Genomic DNA, 20,729 nt, shown 5'->3' on the forward strand with positions numbered 1-20,729 from the left:
TCAGTGGACATTCGGGAAGCGTACCTTCACGTTCCGATTTGCGTACAGCAGAGGTTCCTCCGGTTCGCGATCCACGAGCATCATTACCAGTTCACGGCCCTCCCTTTCGGGATGGTGTCTGCTCCCAGGGTCTTCACGAAGGTCATGGCAGCTGTCATGGCCATTCTGAGCTCAAAGGGGATCCTAGTAATCCCATACCTTGACGACCTCTTGATCAAGGGCTCGTCTCATCGGGATTGCAGCCAGAGCCTCCAGCTTACTCCGGACTCGCTAGTTCGCCTCAGCTGGTTAATCAACTACCAGAAGTCTTCCTTGATTCCAACCCAGCGTCTGGAGTTCCTGGGCATGGAATTCAACACCTCTCAGGCTCAGGTTTTCCTCCCCAAGGGGAAGTTCCTTTCTCTTCGTTGGGGTGTCAAAGCACTAAAGGGCCCGAATCCTCCGTCTCTCCGCCTCGCTATGAGGGTTCTGGGGAAAATGGTCGCTTCTATCGAGGCGGTCTCCTATGCCCAGTTCCACTCTCGTCCCCTCCAGCTGGCCCTTCTATTTGCCTGGGACAGGAATCCGTTTTCCCTGGACCGTCCCTTTCGCCTCTCTTACAAGGTGAAGCAGTCCCTCTCTTGGTGGACGCTGTCCACCTCCATTCTGCGCGGGAGGTCATTCCTCCCTCCCCACTGGCAGGTGATAACCACCAACGCCAGTCTCCAGGGTTGGGGAGCGGCCTTTCTCCACCTCACAGCCCAGGGCCGAAGGACGGCTCAGGAGGCGCGCCTCCCTATCAACCTCTTGGAAATCAGAGCCATCTTCCTAGCCCTGATCCGCTGGGAGCCCCTCCTCTCTGGAAAGCCGGTCCGCATTCGGTCGGACAATGCCACGGCCGTGGCATACATAAACCACCAGGGAGGGACTCGCAGCAGTCAAGTCATGACGGAAGTGGCAAAAATTCTCAGATGGGCAGAGGATCACGTCTCCTCTCGGTCAGCCGTCCACATTCCAGGGGTGGACAATTGGGAGGGCGACTTTCTAAGTCGCCAGGGCATCGTTGCGGGCGAGTGGTCTCTTCTTCCCGCAATCTTCAGCCAGATTTGCCAGCGGTGGGGCGTTCCAGACGTAGACTTGATGGCCTCCCGGGCAAACCACAAGGTTCCCCAGTACGTCTCCAGATCTCGGGATCCGAGGGCCGTCGGATGCGACGCTCTCGTGATTTCATGGGCCCAGTTCCGGATGCCCTATCTGTTCCCGCCTCTCCCCTTGATCCCAAGGGTAGTAAAAAGATCAAGACAGAAGGAGTCCCCGTACTCTTGGTAGCGCCAGATTGGCCTCGCAGGGCCTGGTACGCGGAACTGGTGAACATGCTATCGGACATTCCGTGGAGGCTTCCGGATCTTCCAGACCTTCTTTCGCAGGGACCTCTCTCCCACCCAAATTTTCGGTCTCTGAATTTAACGGTATGGCCGTTGAGGCCGCGGTCCTGAAGAACGCGGGTTTTTCGCATAGCGTCATCCAGACTATGATAAGGGCGAGGAAACTGGCTTCCTCGCGTATTTACCACAGATGTTGGAAGGCCTTTTTCCGGTGGTGCCAGGAAAACAATCTGTTTCCTATGACCTTTTCCCTTCCTTCCCTTCTCAGCTTCCTTCAAACGGGTCTAGATGCGGGTCTTTCCCTTAGCACCTTGAAGGGTCAGATTTCCGCTCTATCCATTCTTTTTCAAAGAGACCTAGCTTCTCTACCTCAGGTGAGGACCTTCATCCAGGGGGTTGCTCATATAGCTCCCCCTTACCGTTCTCCTGTCAACCCATGGGATCTCAATCTCGTCTTAGATGCCCTCCAGCGGGCGCCCTTTGAGCCGCTTCAGGACGTTTCCTTCTCGCTTCTATCCTGGAAGGTAGCCTTTTTGGTCGCCATCACCTCCATCAGAAGGGTGTCAGAGCTGGCGGCATTACCCTGTCGTTCTCCCTTTCTAGTCCTGCATCAGGACAAGGTGGTTCTTCGTCCGGTTCCTTCGTTCTTACCGAAGGTAGTCTCATCCTTTCACATCAACGAGGACATTGTCCTCCCTTCCTTTTGCCCTTCCCCGGTTTATCCCTTGGAGAAATCGCTTCACAAGTTGGATGTGGTCAGGGCTATCCGGATTTACCTCGCCAGAACTGCCTCTTTTCGTCAGGCCGATCCTCTGTTCGTTGTCTCGGATGAGCGTCGAAAGGGATTGCTCGTTGGATCCGTTCGGCGGTTCTGGAGGCATACCGTGCCCAGGACAAACAGCCTCCTTCGGGGGTGAGGGCTCACTCTACCCGGGCAGTGGGAGCTTCTTGGGCAGTTCGTCACCAAGCTTCGGCCTCGCAGGTTTGCAAGGCCGCTACGTGGTCATCCATGCACACCTTTGTTAAATTCTACGGGGTGCATACTCAGGCTTCCGCGGACGCGAGCCTGGGTAGGAGGATACTGCAGGCTGTGGTTTCTCACCGGCCGACCAAACTCCTCCTTCTCAGCAGAATATCCCGCCCTAGGGACTGCTTTTGGACGTCCCATGGTTACCTGTGTCCCCCAATGAAGCGAGAAAGAAAGAGGGATTTTTGGTTCTTACCGTAAAATCTCTTTCTTGGAGCCTTCATTGGGGGACACAGCACACTCCCGTGAAGTTGTACCGTGTTGGCTAACGTGCCGTTGTTGTGGGTTGGTACATAGGTTGAGTTTTATATTACCTGTTTCTACTACTGCTTTTGCACCAACTAAGTTGCCTGGTGCCTGTCAGAGGGTGTATACTGCCGGGGAGGAGTTACTTCTTTATTTGCATAGTGTCAGCCTCCTAGTGACAGCAGCATACACCCATGGTTACCTGTGTACCCCAATGAAGGCTCCAAGAAAGATTTTACGGTAAGAACCAAAAATCCCTCTGTTCTAATCATGAGCATCTGTGCCTCTTAATGCATCCCATTATTTTATTTGCCTTTGTAGCCTTTGTAGCAGCTGCCTGACACTGGCCACTAAATGTGAGTTGGTCATCCACCCATACTCCCAGGTCTTTTTCATTGACTGTTTTGCCCAGAATTTTAGAATTAAGCACATAGTTATACATCTTATTACTTCTACCCAAGTGCATGACCTTACATTTATCCCCATTAAAGCTCATTTGCCATTTATCAGCCCAAGCTTCTAGTTTACATAAATCCTCCTATAATATAAAATTGTCCTCCTCTGTACTGATTACCCTGCAGAGTTTAGTGCCATCGGCAAATATTGAAATTCTACTCTGTATGCCCCCTATAAGGTCATTAATAAATATGTTAAAAAGAAGAGGGCCCAATACTGACCCCTGTGGTACCCCACTGCTAACCGAGACCCAGTCCGAGTGTGCTCCATTAACAACCAACCTTAGTTTCCTATCCCTGAGCCAGCTCTTATCCCACTTACACATATTTTCCCCTATCCCCATTATTCTCATTTTATGCATCAACCTTTTGCGTTTAGTAGTTCAAATACAATCAGTGTTTTATCAACAGTGGAATATTGCTGAAGGATAAGCTGCCCTCATGCCTCCTAGTCCAACCACATCCTACCACTGATTGGATGATTTCTGTTACTATACCATATACACGGAAAGCTGCTAATCAGTGATTTGGGGAGGTTATACACAACTCAGTATCAGACCATGCCCAAGCGTTGTAGGGAGGTCATATAGTCACGCGGAGGCCACACACACTACTGAGCATCATTTCTTAGTCTTGAGGCTTATCCAATAAAGTTGGATCAGCCTATAATTTAATTTACCACTTTGATTTTGAGTATCGTTGCAAATCCAGACCTTCATGGGATATTTACATTGACTATTTTTGTGTTTTACTGTTCAACGCATTCCACTATGTAATGAATAAAGATTTACAAATGGAATATTTCATTCAGTGATACCTAGGATGTGGTAATTTAGCGTTCCCTTTATTTTTATAGTGTATATACTGTAAAATAAGTGAAGCAAAGTATCTGTACTAGTTGTAATGGAACAAACCATGCTTTATGTATAGCAAACTTACAAGGCCATCCAGAATTTGTCCCTTCTATACATGTCAGAACTAAGAAACACTGCTGTAGACTGCAAGCCTGCAAGACCGGGCCTTTCCTCCCTTTGTACCAGCTTGTCATTGGTAGTTTATACATTGTCATTTATATATGTATTGTGTGTAAACCCCTTTTCACATGTACAGCACCATGGAATCAATGGTGCTGTCAAAATAAATAATAATGAAGTAATCTTATACGGCACAACATAAATACAGGAGATGTGTGGAATAACTTAAACAGGAAATAAACAAGTTTATAACATGAATCACCTGAGAGCAGCCATGTTGGATATAGAGGGAGAATGGGAGCGAGAATGGATGCTAGGAGAAGACAATGAGCGACTCTGGCTGTGGAGGGACGAGTAGTTCTGGAAAGGAGAGGCTGCTGGGGAATCTCCTTTAGACACGCTGCGCAGATGAGCTGTGAGTGAGCTATTCATCAGCCCATGCTGCGGGGTACCCAACTGATCGGTGTATTTCAAGACCGCATTCTGTTCCTAAAGGCGAAGAACAACACAGTAAAGGAGAAATTAAAATCGATATACAAATAAGTTAAAGGTGTTGTCCAGTCTAAAACGAAAAGTCTGCAGTCACTTTATGTGACAAACACTAATAGATTGAAAGAAAAAAAAGGAAAAGAAAAATATAGGAGCGCAACTTCTTTATTAGCACCTTACACTGCTAAGGTCAAAACTAAAGATTTTCAAGAGTGCACAGCTAACCAACAGGACATCATCAATATATGTTATAGCCTCCTATACGCTATTGTTACAATTGGCTCATTGTAGGTCTTACCTCCGTTTTCACCTTCCTTAGAGCCCATACAGTATGCGAGCCCTGCACGGTATCATATGTCATCACTATGGAAGGGTCAGCACTGGTGAAAACTATTCGCATAGTGTGATCGGAGACATACTGGACTCTGCTGCCAAATAACCCTACAATCAAAGATAAACAATACACATTGCCATATTGACTCCAGCATACAGACGTGGGCATGGAATTGTTGAAAACTAGAACTCACCTCCTGATTTGCAAACTATTGGAGTAATTTCATCTAAAGGATGCAACATGCTGAACATAGTCGGTAAAGGTTCCCTAAAATTAAAAAAAATATACATATATACATATTGTAATTTACATTTTATTCTGTCAGATGCCTCTGAAAAAGAGAAAACCAGGAGTAGGGAAGGATGACCAGCATAATTGTTACTTTGTTGCTCTTGTTTTTCCCTCCCCTACTTCCCAAGAGCCATACCTTTTCTTATTTGATGGTAACAGCGCAGTACGAGGACTTGCTTATTTTGGCACAAGCTGTAGTTTTGAAAGACAACTTTCACTTTATCATCTATAATATAACGCTGGGAGCGTCACTCTGTCCGAAGCCTTAATAGACTGCGCAGGCGCGCGCTCCTAGCGTTACATTGTAGAAAAAATGCCGCCGAGAGCAGGGGGTCGGGAGCACGGGGACGCCGTCTACATATTTGTGCCCTGATTATGCAAATAATCCGCCGCCATAGTAAGTTTTTACTTACGCTATTCGTTTCGGGCGCCATTGTCTTGCTCCTGGTGCCAGAATCGGCGCCTGCGCAGTCCGCGCTTTCCGGCGCCATTTTCTTGAAGACACACTGCTGTGTGTCTTCAAGAAAATGGCGCCGGAAAGCGCGGACTGCGCAGGCGCCGATTCCGGCACCAGGAGCAAGACAATGGCGCCCGAAACGAATAGCGTAAGTAAAAACTTGCTGTGCCATGAGGCTGTGGCACTTCATGCCACAGCTATTTGTTACTTACGCCATTCCTTTCCGGCGCCATTGTCTTGCTCCTCCTGGTGCCGGAATCGGCGCCTGCGCAGTCCGCGCTTTCCGGCGCCATTTTCTTGAAGACACACTGCTGTGTCTGCGCTTACCGGCGCCATTTTCTTGAAGACACACAGCAGTGTGTCTTCAAGAAAATGGCGCCGGAAAGTGCGGACTGCGCAGGCGCCGATTCCGGCACCAGGAGGAGCAAGACAATGGCGCCGGAAAAGAATCAGGTAGCGTAAGTAACAAATTGCTGTGCCATGAGGCTGTGGCACTTCATGCCACAGCTATTTGTTACTTACGCCACCTGATGGGGGTCATAAACCTTTATGGAGTAGCGTATGGGGCATATGGATGGGAGCAGCACATGACAGAACGAGGGCGCAGGATGGGAGCAGCACATGACAGAATAGGGCAGCACATGACAGAACGGGGGTGCAGGATGGCAGCAACACATGACAGAATAGGGCAGCACATGACAGATCGGGGGTGCAGGATGGCAGCAGCACATGGCAGGATGGAAGCAGCACATGACAGAACGGGGGCGCAGGATGGGAGCAGCACATGTCAGAACGGGGGCGCAGGATGGCAGCAGCACAAGACAACGGGGGCGCAGGATGGGAGCAGCACATGACAGAACGGGGGTGCAGGATGGGAGCAGTACATGACAGAACGGGGGTGCAGGATGGAAGCAGCACATGACAGAACGGGGGCGCAGGATGGGAGCAGCACATGACAAAACGGGGGCGCAGAATGGCAGTAGCACATGACAAAACGGGGGCGCAGGATGGGAGCAGCACATGACAGGATGGGAACGCAGGATGGGAACAGCCAGTGACAGAATGGAGGCGCAGGATGGGTGGAGCACATGTCAGAATGGAGGCGCAGGATGGGTGGAGCACGTCAGAATGGAGGCGCAGGATGGGTGCAGCACGTCAGAATGGGGGCGCAGGATAAGAGCAGCACATGTCAGAATGGGGGCGCAAGATGGGAGCAGCACATGACAGGATGGGGGCGCAGGATGGAGCAGCTCATTACAGGATGGGGACGCAGGATGGAGCAGCACATACCAGGATGGAGACCATATACCAATATAAATGCTCGCCACCCGGGCATAGAACGGGTTCAATAGCTAGTATAACATACTGAAATAAGATGGGTGAGAAAGTGAGAAAAAAACAAACCCACATTGTTTTTTTTTTACATTTTGCCATTATGTCATCTAGGGAATAATGTTTCTCTTTTTTGCAGAGTGATATGCCTGGCATGCCAGTGTCAGGAGACTTCTAGGCCATGCATGCTCCTCTGGGAAACTAATTATGCAAATTGCCTCTTCACAGAGGTGGACTAGAACTCTAGCGTCACCTATTGGATGTAGCAATCCTGAAGTCTACATAGACCCTTTACCAAGCCTTGCCAGATAATAATCTTTATTTAATAATAATAATAATCTTCATTTTTATATAGCGCTAACATATTCCGCAGCGCTTTACAGTTTTGCACACATTATCATCACTGTCCCCAATGGGGCTCACAATCTAGAATCTCTATCAGTATGTCTTTGGAATGTGGGAGGAAACCGGAGTGCCCGGAGGAAACCCACGCAAACACGGAGAGAACATACAAACTCTTTGCAGATGTTGTCCTGGGTGGGATTAGAACCCAGGACCCCAGCGCTGCAAGGCTGCAGTGCTAACAACTGCGCCACCGTGCCAGATGACTTAGAAAAACAGCCAAACCAGCATTTCAATTTGCATCTGGTCAGCGCATGTCTGCAAATATGAGATTCTGGTGTGGCTATTATCCTTAGTCATATGGCAAGGATCATTAAAGGGTTAATATTGACTGTTAGGATTGCTACTTCCAGTAGGTGGCACTAGAGTACTAGCCTGCCATTATGGCAGTCATTGGGCAGTACAAATGACCCGTTAAAACGAACCTGTAAGCAGAACTTTGCTAAGTAACCTACAGACTATCAAATTGCGCTGTAGCACTGATTAACTCATTCAAGATATATGCCGTACATGTACTGCGCATGTTGTGTCTCTCCCTTTGATGTGGGCTCCAGCGCTGATCCCACATCTTTCCCGGCACATGTCAGCTGTTTTAAACAGCTAACATGTGCCCCTAACAGCCATGGGTGGAATCACGATCCAGTCGCGGCTGTTAACCTATTGAATTTGAATGCCACTGCCAATCTCTGACAGTGGCATTTAATGTGATCGTACCGGAAGCACGTCACTAATCCCATCCATCGGTACGCATGCCACATGACCACGGGTCGCCGATGGGTTGGCATGACAAACCTCGGTCTGCAGCAGACCCCTGTGGTTGTCATTGCCGGAGTGCTTAAAAAAATGTAATTGCTAAAAATAAATATTTTTGGTACTCAAAGTGTAAAATCTTTCTCGTTGTCTTCAATTGGGCACACCAAAACCATGGGTTAGGACGCTGCCACAAATAATACATCCTAAAAATGGAAAATTGGCTTCTCCCCAGTGTGTGCGCGGGAGGGGGCGCATGAAATTATTTGGCATCACTTGGATACTGCCCTTTTTGGGGCAAGATCTTTCATATGGGGCAAAACAGGGGAGTTTAGGTGTTATACATCCGCCCCCCCTTGTCCCATCCCGTTTTTATACTATGCGGTACCCCATGAACAGGTGTCTCAAGATAAGGGTGAGGGTCCTTCCATTTTTTATTTACACTGGTTGCATTGTGGGCACTTTATATGTTATATATACATATATTTAAAAACATGTATGTTATATATATTGTCTGCTTTTAACTAATCTGATAACCGATTTGGGGTTTTTTTTGGTTTAATTTTGTTTTAACCCCTTAATCCCATATGACGTACTATCCCGTCGAGGTGGGGTGGGCTTTAATTCCCACCGACGGGATAGTACGTCATAGGCGATCGGCCGCGCTCACGTTGGGAGCGCGGCCGGGTGTCAGCTGCCTATCGCAGCTGCCATCCGGCACTATGTGCCAGGAGCGGTCACGGACCGCCCGCGGCACATTAACCCCCGGCACACCGCGATCAAACATGATCGCGATGTGCCGGCGGTATAGGGAAGCATCGCGCAGGGAGGGGACTCCCTGCGGGCTTCCCTGAGTCCCCCGCAGCAATCGCGTTGCTGCGAGGGTCTCCTACCTCCTTCCTCCTTGCTGGACCCGGATCCAAGATGGCCGCGGCATCCGGGTCCTGCAGGGAGGGAGGTGGCTTCACAGAGTCTGCTCAGAGCAGGCACTGTGAAGCCTGCAGTGCTGCATGTCAGATCGGTGATCTGACAGAGTGCTGTGCAAACTGTCAGATCATCGATCTGTGATGTCCCCCCCTGGGACAACGTAAAAAAAAAATTTCCAAATGTGTAAAAAAAAAAAAAAAAAAAAAAAAAAAATATTCCTAAATAATGAAAAAAAAATAAATATTATTCCCATAAATACATTTATCTAAATAATAAAAAAAAACCAATAAAAGTACACATATTTAGTATCGCCGCATCCGTAACGACCCGACCTATAGACCTGGCCCACTAGTTAACCCCTTCAGTAAACACCGTAAGAAGAAAAAAAAAAAACACGAGGCAAAAAACAACGCTTTATTATCATACCGCCGAACAAAAAGTGGATTAACACGCGATCAAAAAGACAGATAGAAATAACCATGGTACCGCTGAAAGCGTCATCTTGTCCCGCACAAAACGAGCCGCCATACAGCATCATCAGCAAAAAAATAAAAAAAATTATAGTCCTGAGAATAAAGCGATGCAAAAATAATAATTTTTTCTATAAAATAGTTTTTATCGTATAAAAGCGCCAAAACATAAAAAAATTATTTAAATGAGGTATCGCTGTAATCGTACTGACCCGAAGAATAAAACTGCTTTATCAATTTTACCAAACGCGGCACGGTATAAACGCCTCCCCCAAAAGAAATTCATGAATAGCTGGTTTGTGGTCATTCTGCCTCACAAAAATCGTAATAAAAAGCGATCTAAAAATGTCACGTGCCCGAAAATGTTACCAATAAAAACGTCAACTCGTCCCACAAAAAACAAGACCTCACATGACTCTATGGACCAAAATGTGGAAAAATTATAGCTCTCAAAATATGGTAACGCAAAAAATATTTTTTGCAATAAAAAGCGTCTTTCAGTGTGTGACGGCTGCCAATCATAAAAATCCGCTAAAAAACCTGCTATAAAAGTAAATAAAACCCCCCTTCATCACCCCCTTAGTTAGGGAAAAATTAAAAAAAATGTATTTATTTCCATTTTCCGGTTCGGGACAGGGCTGGGGCCACAGTTAGGGCTGGGGCCACAGTTAGGGCTGGGGCCACAGTTAGGGCTGGGGCCACAGTTAGGGCTGGGGCCACAGTTAGGGCTGGGGCCACAGTTAGGGCTGGGGCCACAGTTAGGGCTGGGGCCACAGTTAGGGCTGGGGCCACAGTTAGGGCTGGGGCCACAGTTAGGGCTGGGGCCACAGTTAGGGCTGGGGCCACAGTTAGGGCTGGGGCCACAGTTAGGGCTGGGGCCACAGTTAGGGCTGGGGCCACAGTTAGGGCTGGGGCCACAGTTAGGGCTGGGGCCACAGTTAGGGCTGGGGCCACAGTTAGGGCTGGGGCCACAGTTAGGGCTGGGGCCACAGTTAGGGCTGGGGCCACAGTTAGGGCTGGGGCCACAGTTAGGGCTGGGGCCACAGTTAGGGCTGGGGCCACAGTTAGGGCTGGGGCCACAGTTAGGGCTGGGGCCACAGTTAGGGCTGGGGCCACAGTTAGGGCTGGGGCCACAGTTAGGGCTGGGGCCACAGTTAGGGCTGGGGCCACAGTTAGGGCTGGGGCCACAGTTAGGGCTGGGGCCACAGTTAGGGCTGGGGCCACAGTTAGGGTTAGGGTTGGGGCTAAAGTTACGGTTAGGGTTTAGATTACATTTACAGTTGGGAATAGGGTTGAGATTAGGGTTAGGGGTGTGTCAGGGTTACTGTTTGGATTAGGGTTAGGGGTGTGTTTGGATTAGGGTTTCAGTAATAATTGGGGGTTTCCACTGTTTAGGCACATCAGGGGCTCTCCAAACCCGACATGGCGTCCGATCTCAATTCCAGCCAATTCTGCGTTGAAAAGGTAAAACAGTGCTCCTTCCCTTCCGAGCTCTCCCGTGTGCCCAAACAGGGGTTCCCCCCCCACATATGGGGTATCAGCGCACTCAGGACAAATTGGACAGCAACTTTTGGGGTCGAATTTCTCCTCTTACCTGTTATGATAAGGTAATTCAGTACCACAATGGACATAGAGGTCAGAGCACATACAGTGACCTGACAATAACCCAAAAACATAGAACGAGCTCTGAGACGTGGGAACTCTGCTGACCGCAATCCCTAATCCTCTCCAACCACACTAGAGGCAGCCGTGGATTGCGCCTAACGCTCACCATGCAACTCGGCACAGCCTGAGAAACTAGCTAGCCTGAAGATAGAAAATAAGCCTACCTTGCCTCAGAGAAATACCCCAAAGGAAAAGGCAGCCCCCACATATAATGACTGTGAGTTAAGAGGAAAAGACAAACGTAGAGATGAAATAGATTTAGCAAAGTGAGGCCCGACTTTCTGAACAGAGCGAGGATAGGAAAGGTAACTTTGCGGTCAACACAAAACCATACAAAAACCACGCAAAGGGGGCACGGAGGTACACCCTCTGCGTCCCAGAGCTTCCAGCAAGCAATAAAAAACAAATAGACAAGCTGGACAGAAAAAAACAGCAAACAAAATAGCAAAGCGGAACTTAGCTATGCAGAGCAGCAGGCCACAGGAACGATCCAGGAGGAAACAGGTCCAATACTAGAACATTGACTGGAGGCCAGGATCAAAGCACTAGGTGGAGTTAAATAGAGCAGCACCTAACGACTTCACCACATCACCTGAGGAAGGAAACTCAGAAGCCGCAGTACCACTTTCCTCCACCAACGGAAGCTCACAGAGAGAATCAGCCGAAGTACCACTTGTGACCACAGGAGGGAGCTCTGCCACAGAATTCACAACACTTACCCTCGGGAAAATACAAAACTGGGGGCTAAAAAATATTTATATTTTATATATTTAATAATATTTTATATTTTATATATTTATAAAAAAAAAATTTTGTTTTATTTTTACGGCTCTGTATTATAAACTTCTGTGAAGCCCTTGGTGGGTCAAAGCGCTCAAAACACATCTAGATAAATTCCTTAGAGGGTCTACTTTCCAAAATGGTGTCACTTGTGGGTGGTTTCAATGTTTAGGCACATCAGTGGCTCTCCAAACGCAACATAGCGTCCCATCTAAATTCCTGTCAATTTTGCATTGAAAAGTCAAACGGCGCTCCTTCCCTTCTGAGCTCTCCCATGCGCCCAAACAGTGGTTTACCCCCACATATGGGGTATCAGCGTACTCAGGACAAATTGTACAACAACTTTTGGGGTCCAATTTCTTCTCTTACCCTTGGGAAAATAAAAAATTGGGGGCGAAAAGATAATTTTTGTGAAAAAATATGATTTTTTATTTTTACGGTTCTGCATTATAAACTTCTGTGAAGCACTTGGTGGGTCAAAGTGCTCACCACACCTCTAGATAAGTTCCTTAGGGGGTCTACTTTCCAAAATGGTGTCACTTGTGGGGGGTTTCAATGTTTAGGCACATCAGGGGCTCTCCAAACGCAACATGGTGTATCATCTCGATTCCAGTCAATTTTGCATTGAAAAGTCAAATGGCGCTCCTTCGCTTCCGAGCTCTGTCATGCGCCCAAACAGTGGTTTACCCCCACATATGGGGTATCGGTGTACTCAGGACAAATTGTACAACAACTTTTGGGGTCCATTTTCTCCTGTTACCATTGGTAAAATAAAACAAATTGGAGCTGAAGTAAATTTTTTGTGAAAAAAAGTTAAATGTTCATTTTTATTTAAACATTCCAAAAACTCCTGTGAAGCACCATAAGGGTTAATAAACTTCTTGAATATGGTTTTGAGCACCTTGAGGGGTGCAGTTTTTAGAATGGTGTCACACTTGGGTATTTTCTATCATATAGACCCCTCAAAATGACTTCAAATGAGATGTGGTCCCTAAAAAAAAAAAAATGGTGTTGTAAAAATGAGAAATTGCTGGTCAACTTTTAACGCTTATAACTCCCTAACAAAAAAAAATTTTGGTTCCAAAATTGTGCTGATGTAAAGTAGACATGTGGGAAATGTTACTTATTAAGTATTTTGTGTGACATATCTCTGTGATTTAATTGCATAAAAATTCAAAGTTGGAAAATTGCGAAATTTTCATAATTTTCGCCAAATTTCCGTTTTTTTCACAAACAAACGCAGGTACTATTAAAGAATTTTTACCACTATCATGAAGTACAATATGTCCCGAGAAAACAATGTCAGAATCACTGGGATCTGTTGAAGCGTTCCAGAGTTATAACCTCATAAAGGGACAGTGGTCAGAATTGTAAAAATTGGCCCGGTCATTAACATGCAAACCACCCTCGGGGCTTAAGGGGTTAAGGTACTCTTGCTGTAAACACACTCCTCCCCAGCAGACTATACCTCGCCTGCAAGTATCACGCCTCCTCAGTTTTATGAGAAAGCAGTGGGAGAAGAAGCCAATTTTCCTTTGTTAGGATGTATTACTTGGGTCAGCCTCCAGGTAGCAGTAAATTAACCCATTGTTTCTGTGTACCCCAATAAAGGAACCAAGACATTTTCCTATTTTCTGAACCCCGCAACTTTTTTTCTCTCTCAGCTGATGCTCATGTGTAAAGAATGTATGTGTTTGAGAGTAGTCTATTCTTTAGCAATATCACTTTAACGTGATTTGTTTTTTAACCCCTACATGCCGCGGCCCTTTTTCATTTTTGTGTTTTCGTTTTTCGCTCCCCTCCTTCCCAGAGCCATAACTTTTTTATTTTTCCATCAATATGGCCATGTGAGGGCTTGTTTTTTGCGTGCCGAGCTGACGTTTTTAATGATACCACATTTGTGCAGATATGTTCTTTTGATCGCCCGTTATTGCATTTGAATGCAATGTCGCGGCGACCAAAAAAACATGTAATTCTGGTGTTTCAAATTTTTTTCTCGCTACGCTGTTTAGCGATCAGGTTAATGCTTTTTTTTTACTGATAGATCGGGCGATTCTGAACGCGGCGATACCAAATATGTGTAGGTTTGATTTTTTTTTTTTTTATTATATTTTGCATGGGGCGAAATGGGGGTTATTTAAACTTTCATATTTTTTTATTTTTTTTTCATATTTTTAAAAACATTTTTTTTTTTACTTTTGCCATGCCCCAATAGCCTCCATGGGAGGCTAGAAGCTGGCACCACTCGATCGGCTCAGCTACATAGCAGCGAACATCAGATCGCTGCTATGAAGCTGAATTGCAGGTGTGCTATGAGCACCAACCACAGGGGGGCGCTCACAGCAGGCCGGCATCAGTAACCATAGAGGTCTCAAGGACCCCTATGGTTACCATCCTGACGCATCGCCGACCCCCAATCATGTGACGGGGGTTGGCGATGCGCTTCTTTTCCGGCCGCACGACGGTTAAATGCCGCTGTCAGCGTTTGACAGCGGCATTTAACAGGTTAATAGCGGCGGGGGAATCGTGATTTCACCCGCCGCTATTGCGCGCACATGTCAGCTGTACAAAACAGCTGACATGTCTCGACTTTGATGTGGGCTCAACGCCGGAGCCCACATCAAAGGGGGAGACACGATATGAGCAGTACATGTACTGCTCATGTCATAAATAAGCTCTTCGGGTTTGTGCCCACGATCAGTAAACACTGAGGGTTGGACTTGTGCTGCGTCCAACCCGCAGCGGCCAGATGTTACAGCATAGTGGATGGGATTTCAAGAATTCCCATGCCCACTATGCGTCCACAGATGCCACGGCTCACCCGCGGGACGGACATGTGGCACATCTCTCCAGACCACAGCATGCCTATTTATCTTGCGGAGATGCGAGATTCCGAAAGAAAAATTTCAGTCAACACATGCAAAATCAACTGCGTTCAAAAGCCGGCAGCGTTTTGGATGCAGCGAACATGTGCTGCGCCCAAAGCGCTGTCAGTTCCTGATCGTCTGCACATACCCTTATACAACCATGTCAAGAGGAAAAAAGCATTTTGGAGGCAAAGACAGAACGTACCTTGGAGGACTTTGAGAAATCTCATGTGAGTAGCCGTTTCGCTCAAATAATAAGCCATATTTTGTGGGCCAAATATTAGCGACCTAAGAAATATTAAAAAAAAGTTACAAAAGAAAAAACTGTACAGAGCTAAACACCTTAAAAATGTAATTTGTCTGTGAAGAACTGCAAAACCGCACACTGATGACAACCTTGTCACACTGGACATGTTCACACAGAATCAATTTTACTGTATTCACTTGGTGAGATTTCTTCCATACATATTCCAGACCCCTAAAAATGAAGGCATGCTTACTACAATAAAGATACTGCAATTGCAGCCTACATCACTGGGTCACAGTACCCAAAGAAAACGTGGAAGCAGATGCAATTTCACTAAAACGTAGTAAACCTTTATTCAGCATTAAATCCAGGAAAATGAAGGCAGCACACCAATAAACGAAAAAAAATCTGTGCAGTTTATTGCCCATGTGCGACGGTTCAGTCCCAAGTGTGGTCCTTTCTTAAGCAGAAAAAAAGGACCACACTTGGGACCCAAACGTCGCACATGGGCTAATAAACTACATAGATTTTTTTCATTTATTGGTGTGCTGCCTTCATTTTCCTGGATATATTGCATAGGTTTGGCACAAACCTAGAAGGTTTTTGCATCCTGAGCCATGCATACCCCGCGGGTGGGGGGGGTTTCGGGGGGGGGGGATATGAGCTACGCATACAGGAGAGGGGGGGGGGGGGATATGAGCCATGCATACAGGAGGGGGGGGGGATATGAGCCATGCATACAGGAGGGGGGGATATGAGCCATGCATACAGGAGGGGGGGGGGTATATGAGCCATGCATACAGGAGGGGGGGGGGAATATGAGCCATGCATACAGGAGGGGGGGGGGGGGTCTCCGGGTGCCGCAGCTCTTCCCCTGTTCAGCGGTCACGTGGGACCACTCATTAGAGAAATGAATATGGACTCCACTCCTATAAGGGTGGAGCCGCATATTCATTCCTCTGAGCGGTGCCAGTGACCGCTGACAGGAAGAGCTGCGGCACCCGAAGACAGTGTGACAGGCAGGGGCAGCGTCAGGAGCGGTGGGACTAGGTTGAGTATTTTATATTCACCTGTCCGCGTTCCACATGCCGGGCGCCGCTCTGTCTTCACGTCCTCTTGCACTGACTGTTCAGGTCAGAGGGAGCGATGACGCATATAGTGTGCGTGTCGCCCTCCGCCTGATCAGTCAGTGCAGAGAGACGCCGGGACGGGACGCTGGGAGCTGCAAGCAAGAGAGGTGAGTATGGCATTTATTTTTTTTTATTATTGCAGCAGCAGCAGCAGCAATGGCACAGCTTTATACGGAGCATCTATGGGGCAAAAATGAACGGTGCAGAGCACTATATGGCACAGCTATGGGGCCATAATGAACGGTGCAGAGCACTATATGGCACAGCTATGGGGCCATAATGAACGGTGCAGAGCACTATATGGCACAGCTATGGGGCAATAATGAACGGTGCAGAGCACTATATGGCACAGCTATGGGGCAATAATGAACGGTGCAGAGCACTATATGGCACAGCTATGGGGCAATAATGAACGGTGCAGAGCACTATATGGCACAGCTATGGGGCCATAATGAACGGTGCAGAGCACTATATGGCACAGCTATGGGGCCATAATGAACGGTGCAGAGCACTATATGGCACAGCTATGGGGCCATAATGAACGGTGCAGAGCACTATATGGCACAGCTATGGGGCAAGAATGAACAGTGCAGAGCACTATATGGCACAGCTATGGGGCAATAATGAACGGTGCAAAGCACTATATGGCACAGCTATGGGGCCATAATGAACGGTGCAGAGCACTATATGGCACAGCTATGGGGCCATAATGAACGGTGCAGAGCACTATATGGCACAGCTATGGGGCCATAATGAACGGTGCAGAGCACTATATGGCACAGCTATGGGGCCATAATGAACGGTGCAGAGCACTATATGGCACAGCTATGGGGCCATAATGAACGGTGCAGAGCACTATATGGCACAGCTATGGGGCAAGAATGAACAGTGCAGAGCACTATATGGCACAGCTATGGGGCAATAATGAACAGTGCAGAGCATTATAAGGCACACCTTTCTATGGTACATCTATGGGGCAACAATGAACGGTGCAGAGCACTATATGGCACAGCTATGGGGCCATAATGAACGGTATGGAGCATCTATTTTTATTTTTGAAATTCACCGGTAGCTGCTGCATTTTCCACCCTAGGTTTATACTCGAGTCAATAAGTTTTCCCAGTTTTTTGTGGCAAAATTAGGATGGGTCGGCTTATACTCGGGTCGGCTTATACTCGAGTATATATGGTATATATATATATGAATATAGTAAAAACATTTTTAGTAGATATAAAGTGTCATGTGTAACAAAGAGATATGGTGCAGCTTTAATTTTAAAGGTTTAAAGTGCCAATGCAACAAGATCATAAAGAGAGTCATAAGGAGACAATAAGAAGGTCCAACGTGATTAAAAATGGCATTCGGACTATGCGTATACATAGGAAGAAAAAACCATAGGTAAAAACCTTAGGATAAATATAAACACTAAACACAAGTCAAGATGCCAGGTAACTTTGCAAAATTAGCAAAAATTACATTTCTTTTCTTTTTTATTTTTTTAGTCAAGAGCACATTAATGAGAAATAAAATGAACTTTTTTGAATTTACCAAATGGATGGAATGAAACAAAGAGCGAAAAATTTAAAGGGGTATGAATACTCTCCATATCCACTATGTGTGTATATGTACCGTATTTTTCACACCATAAGACGCACTTTTTTCCCCCAAAATTTGGAAGGAAAATAGGGGGTGCGTCTCAAGGTGCGAACGCAGGCTTACCGGAAGGGTTGCGGCAGTGGAATCTGCGGCGGCAGAGGTATGGCGATGCCGCGGCGGTGGGCGGAGTTCACCTGAGCAGGGTCCCTTCCTCAGGATGCAGGTGGCAGAAATGTGTCTACGGCCCAGTGTCCACAGCGATTGCATCCCCGGTTTCCCTGCGGCCATCTTCCTGAAGCCGTGGGCCGTGCCGTGGACACCGGGCCACAGGGTGGACACATTTCTGCCGCCTGCATCCTGAGGAAGGGACCCTGCTCCGGTGCGCTGCCTCGCCGCCGACACCGGACCTGCAGCATCACACCCCGGGACTGCAGCATTGCCCCACCTCTGCCGCCGCTAGCTTCCTGGGGAAGGGACCATGCCTCCTGTGACCCAAACGTACTACCACCAGCCCTCAGGTAAGATACATAATCTTTTTTCTGTGTGTGTGTGTGTGTGTGTGTGTGTGTGTGTGTGTGTGTGTGTGTGTGTGTGTGTGTGTGTGTGTGTGTGTATGTATGTGTATATGTGTGTATATATAGTATAACTATATATCTATCTATATATCACACACTATATATATATATATATATATATATATATATATATATATATATATATATATATATATATATATATATATATATATATATATATATATATATATATATATATATTTTATATCTGTCTATATCTACATATACACAGTACAAACCAAAAGTTTGGACACACTTCATTTAAAGATTTTTCTGTATCTTCATGACTATGAAAATTGTACATTCACACTGAAGGCATCAAAACTATGAATTAACACATGTGGAATTATATACTTAACAAAAAAGTGTGAAACAACTGAAATTATGTCTTATATTCTAGGTTCTTCAAAGTAGCCACCTTTTGCTTTGATGACTGCTTTACATACTGTTGGCATTCTCTTGATGAGCTTCAAGAGGTAGTCACAGGGATTTCTTGCCTTATAATTGGGGTTGGGACCATCAGTTGTGTTGTGCAGAAGTCAGGTGGATACACAGCTGATAGTCCTAATGAATAGACTTTTAGAATTTATATTATGGCAAGAAAAAAACAGCTAGGTAAAGAAAAACGAGTGGCCATCAAGAGGAAGATGAGACACCAGACCCAACAATGCAGATGAGCTGAATGCTGCTATCAAAGCAACCTGGGCTTCCATAACACCTCAGCAGTGCTGCAGGCTGATCGCCTCCATGCCACGCCGCATTGATACAGTAATTGATGCAAAAGGAGCCTCAACCAAGTATTGAGTGCATTTACTGAACATACATTTCAGTAGGCCAACATTTTGGATTTTAAAATAATTTTTCAAGCTGTTATAAAGTATTCTAATTTACTGAGATAATGACTTTTGGTTTCTCATTGGCTGTAAGCCATAATCATCAACATTAACAGAAATAAACAGTTGAAATAGAACACTCTGTAATGATTCTATAATATAAGAGTTTCACTTTTTGTATTGAAGAACTGAAATAAATTAACTGTTTGATGATATTCTAATTTTGTGAGAAGCACCTGTATATATATTTATTACACACGTATGCCACTGACCTCATTATATCTATCTATTCTTTGTGTATATATCTATTCTATTCTAACTTCTCAGTGTGATTTTACAGTACACGGCAGATGAAGTGTCGGCTTTTCAAAGGATCTAGAGGTATGGTTCTACAGGAAGTAGTTTTTTTCTCTGGAGCATTCAACTTTATTAGCATGCACAAAGAGACACAAGTTTTCCCCCAAAATGAGTGAAAAATACGCAACAAAAACATGCGTTTTTTCCGCAGCTTTTTTCCTGCCAAAAAATCAGGTTTTGCTGCAGAAAAAGAAAAACGCCAGTGTGAACATACCCTAAGAATGACGATAGCAAACTGGTAGAGTTTTTTATATGTTTGTATTTTTACATGCACTTCACTTTGTAGTCCACTTTGGGGACTTGAACGTATGATATCTTTTTCTGTGTACTGCAAAACTGCAGTGTATAGGAAACATGATGGCCACCTATTAAACTCAGCCTGTGTTTGGACTTCAGACAAGTACCAGAATCGTAGCATGGGGGCCTTATGCAGGCCTAAGGTTGGCATGGAAACCTATCATCAGCAACCTCCTGCAATCCGATAGAATCCACCAGGCTCCCGACACAGCACGCCACCCAGACTGTTTGCCTTAGGGTATGTGCACACGATGCAGATTTAGTGCAGAATTGGTGCAGAACTGCAGCAGATTTTTCTGCTGCAGAAACGCTGCAGAACTGCACTGTGATTACAGTACAATGTAAATCAATGTGAAAAGAAAAAAGCTGTGCACATGGTGCAGAAAAATCTGCGCAGAAACGCTGCAGATTTCAAAGAAGTGCACGTCGCTTCTTTTGTGCAGTTCTGCAGCGTTTCTGCAGCAGATTTTTCTGCACCATGTGCACAGCTTTTTTCTTTTCACATTGATTTACATTGTACTGAACAGAAACTGCACAGAAACTGCATAGAAACTGCACAGAAACTGCACAGAAACTGCACAGAAACTGTATCAAATCTGAAGATGCAGATTTAGTGCAGAAAATTCTGCACCACATTTCCTACGTGTGCACATAGCCTTAAATGCCCCAGTTATTGGCAATTAAGGGTATGCTGCTGTTATATGCAAATGCAAACACAGGTGAAGCCTGCTGTGTGTGAAGCAGCCGCAGATCCTGAGCCAGCCCTATACAACTGCACCTAACAAAGGAAGTACTGGTTGGGAAGGGGTTAAGGAAAACAAGAGTCCTTTACTACAAGATAAATGGAGTGTGTGTAGCACAGTG

General features: G+C 46.2%; 1 protein-coding gene across 3 annotated transcripts in view; it reads right to left on the reverse strand.

Annotated features, from left to right (window-relative positions):
- ANAPC1 (anaphase promoting complex subunit 1) overlaps positions 1 to 20,729 on the reverse strand; it is a 314,460-nt gene that overhangs the window by 277,567 nt on the left and 16,164 nt on the right. For all 3 annotated transcript variants that reach the window (XM_069769209.1, XM_069769210.1, XM_069769211.1), the window contains exons 5-8: positions 15,036 to 15,118; positions 5,083 to 5,156; positions 4,854 to 4,996; positions 4,329 to 4,555 (exon numbers count right to left, since the gene is read on the reverse strand). In XM_069769209.1, coding sequence (XP_069625310.1) covers positions 4,329 to 4,555; positions 4,854 to 4,996; positions 5,083 to 5,156; positions 15,036 to 15,118 — 527 coding nt within the window. The remainder of the gene's footprint in view (positions 1 to 4,328; positions 4,556 to 4,853; positions 4,997 to 5,082; positions 5,157 to 15,035; positions 15,119 to 20,729) is intronic.

The sequence above is a fragment of the Ranitomeya imitator genome, chromosome 5, assembly GCF_032444005.1.
Source record: "Ranitomeya imitator isolate aRanImi1 chromosome 5, aRanImi1.pri, whole genome shotgun sequence".
Taxonomy (NCBI): Eukaryota; Metazoa; Chordata; class Amphibia; order Anura; family Dendrobatidae; genus Ranitomeya; species Ranitomeya imitator.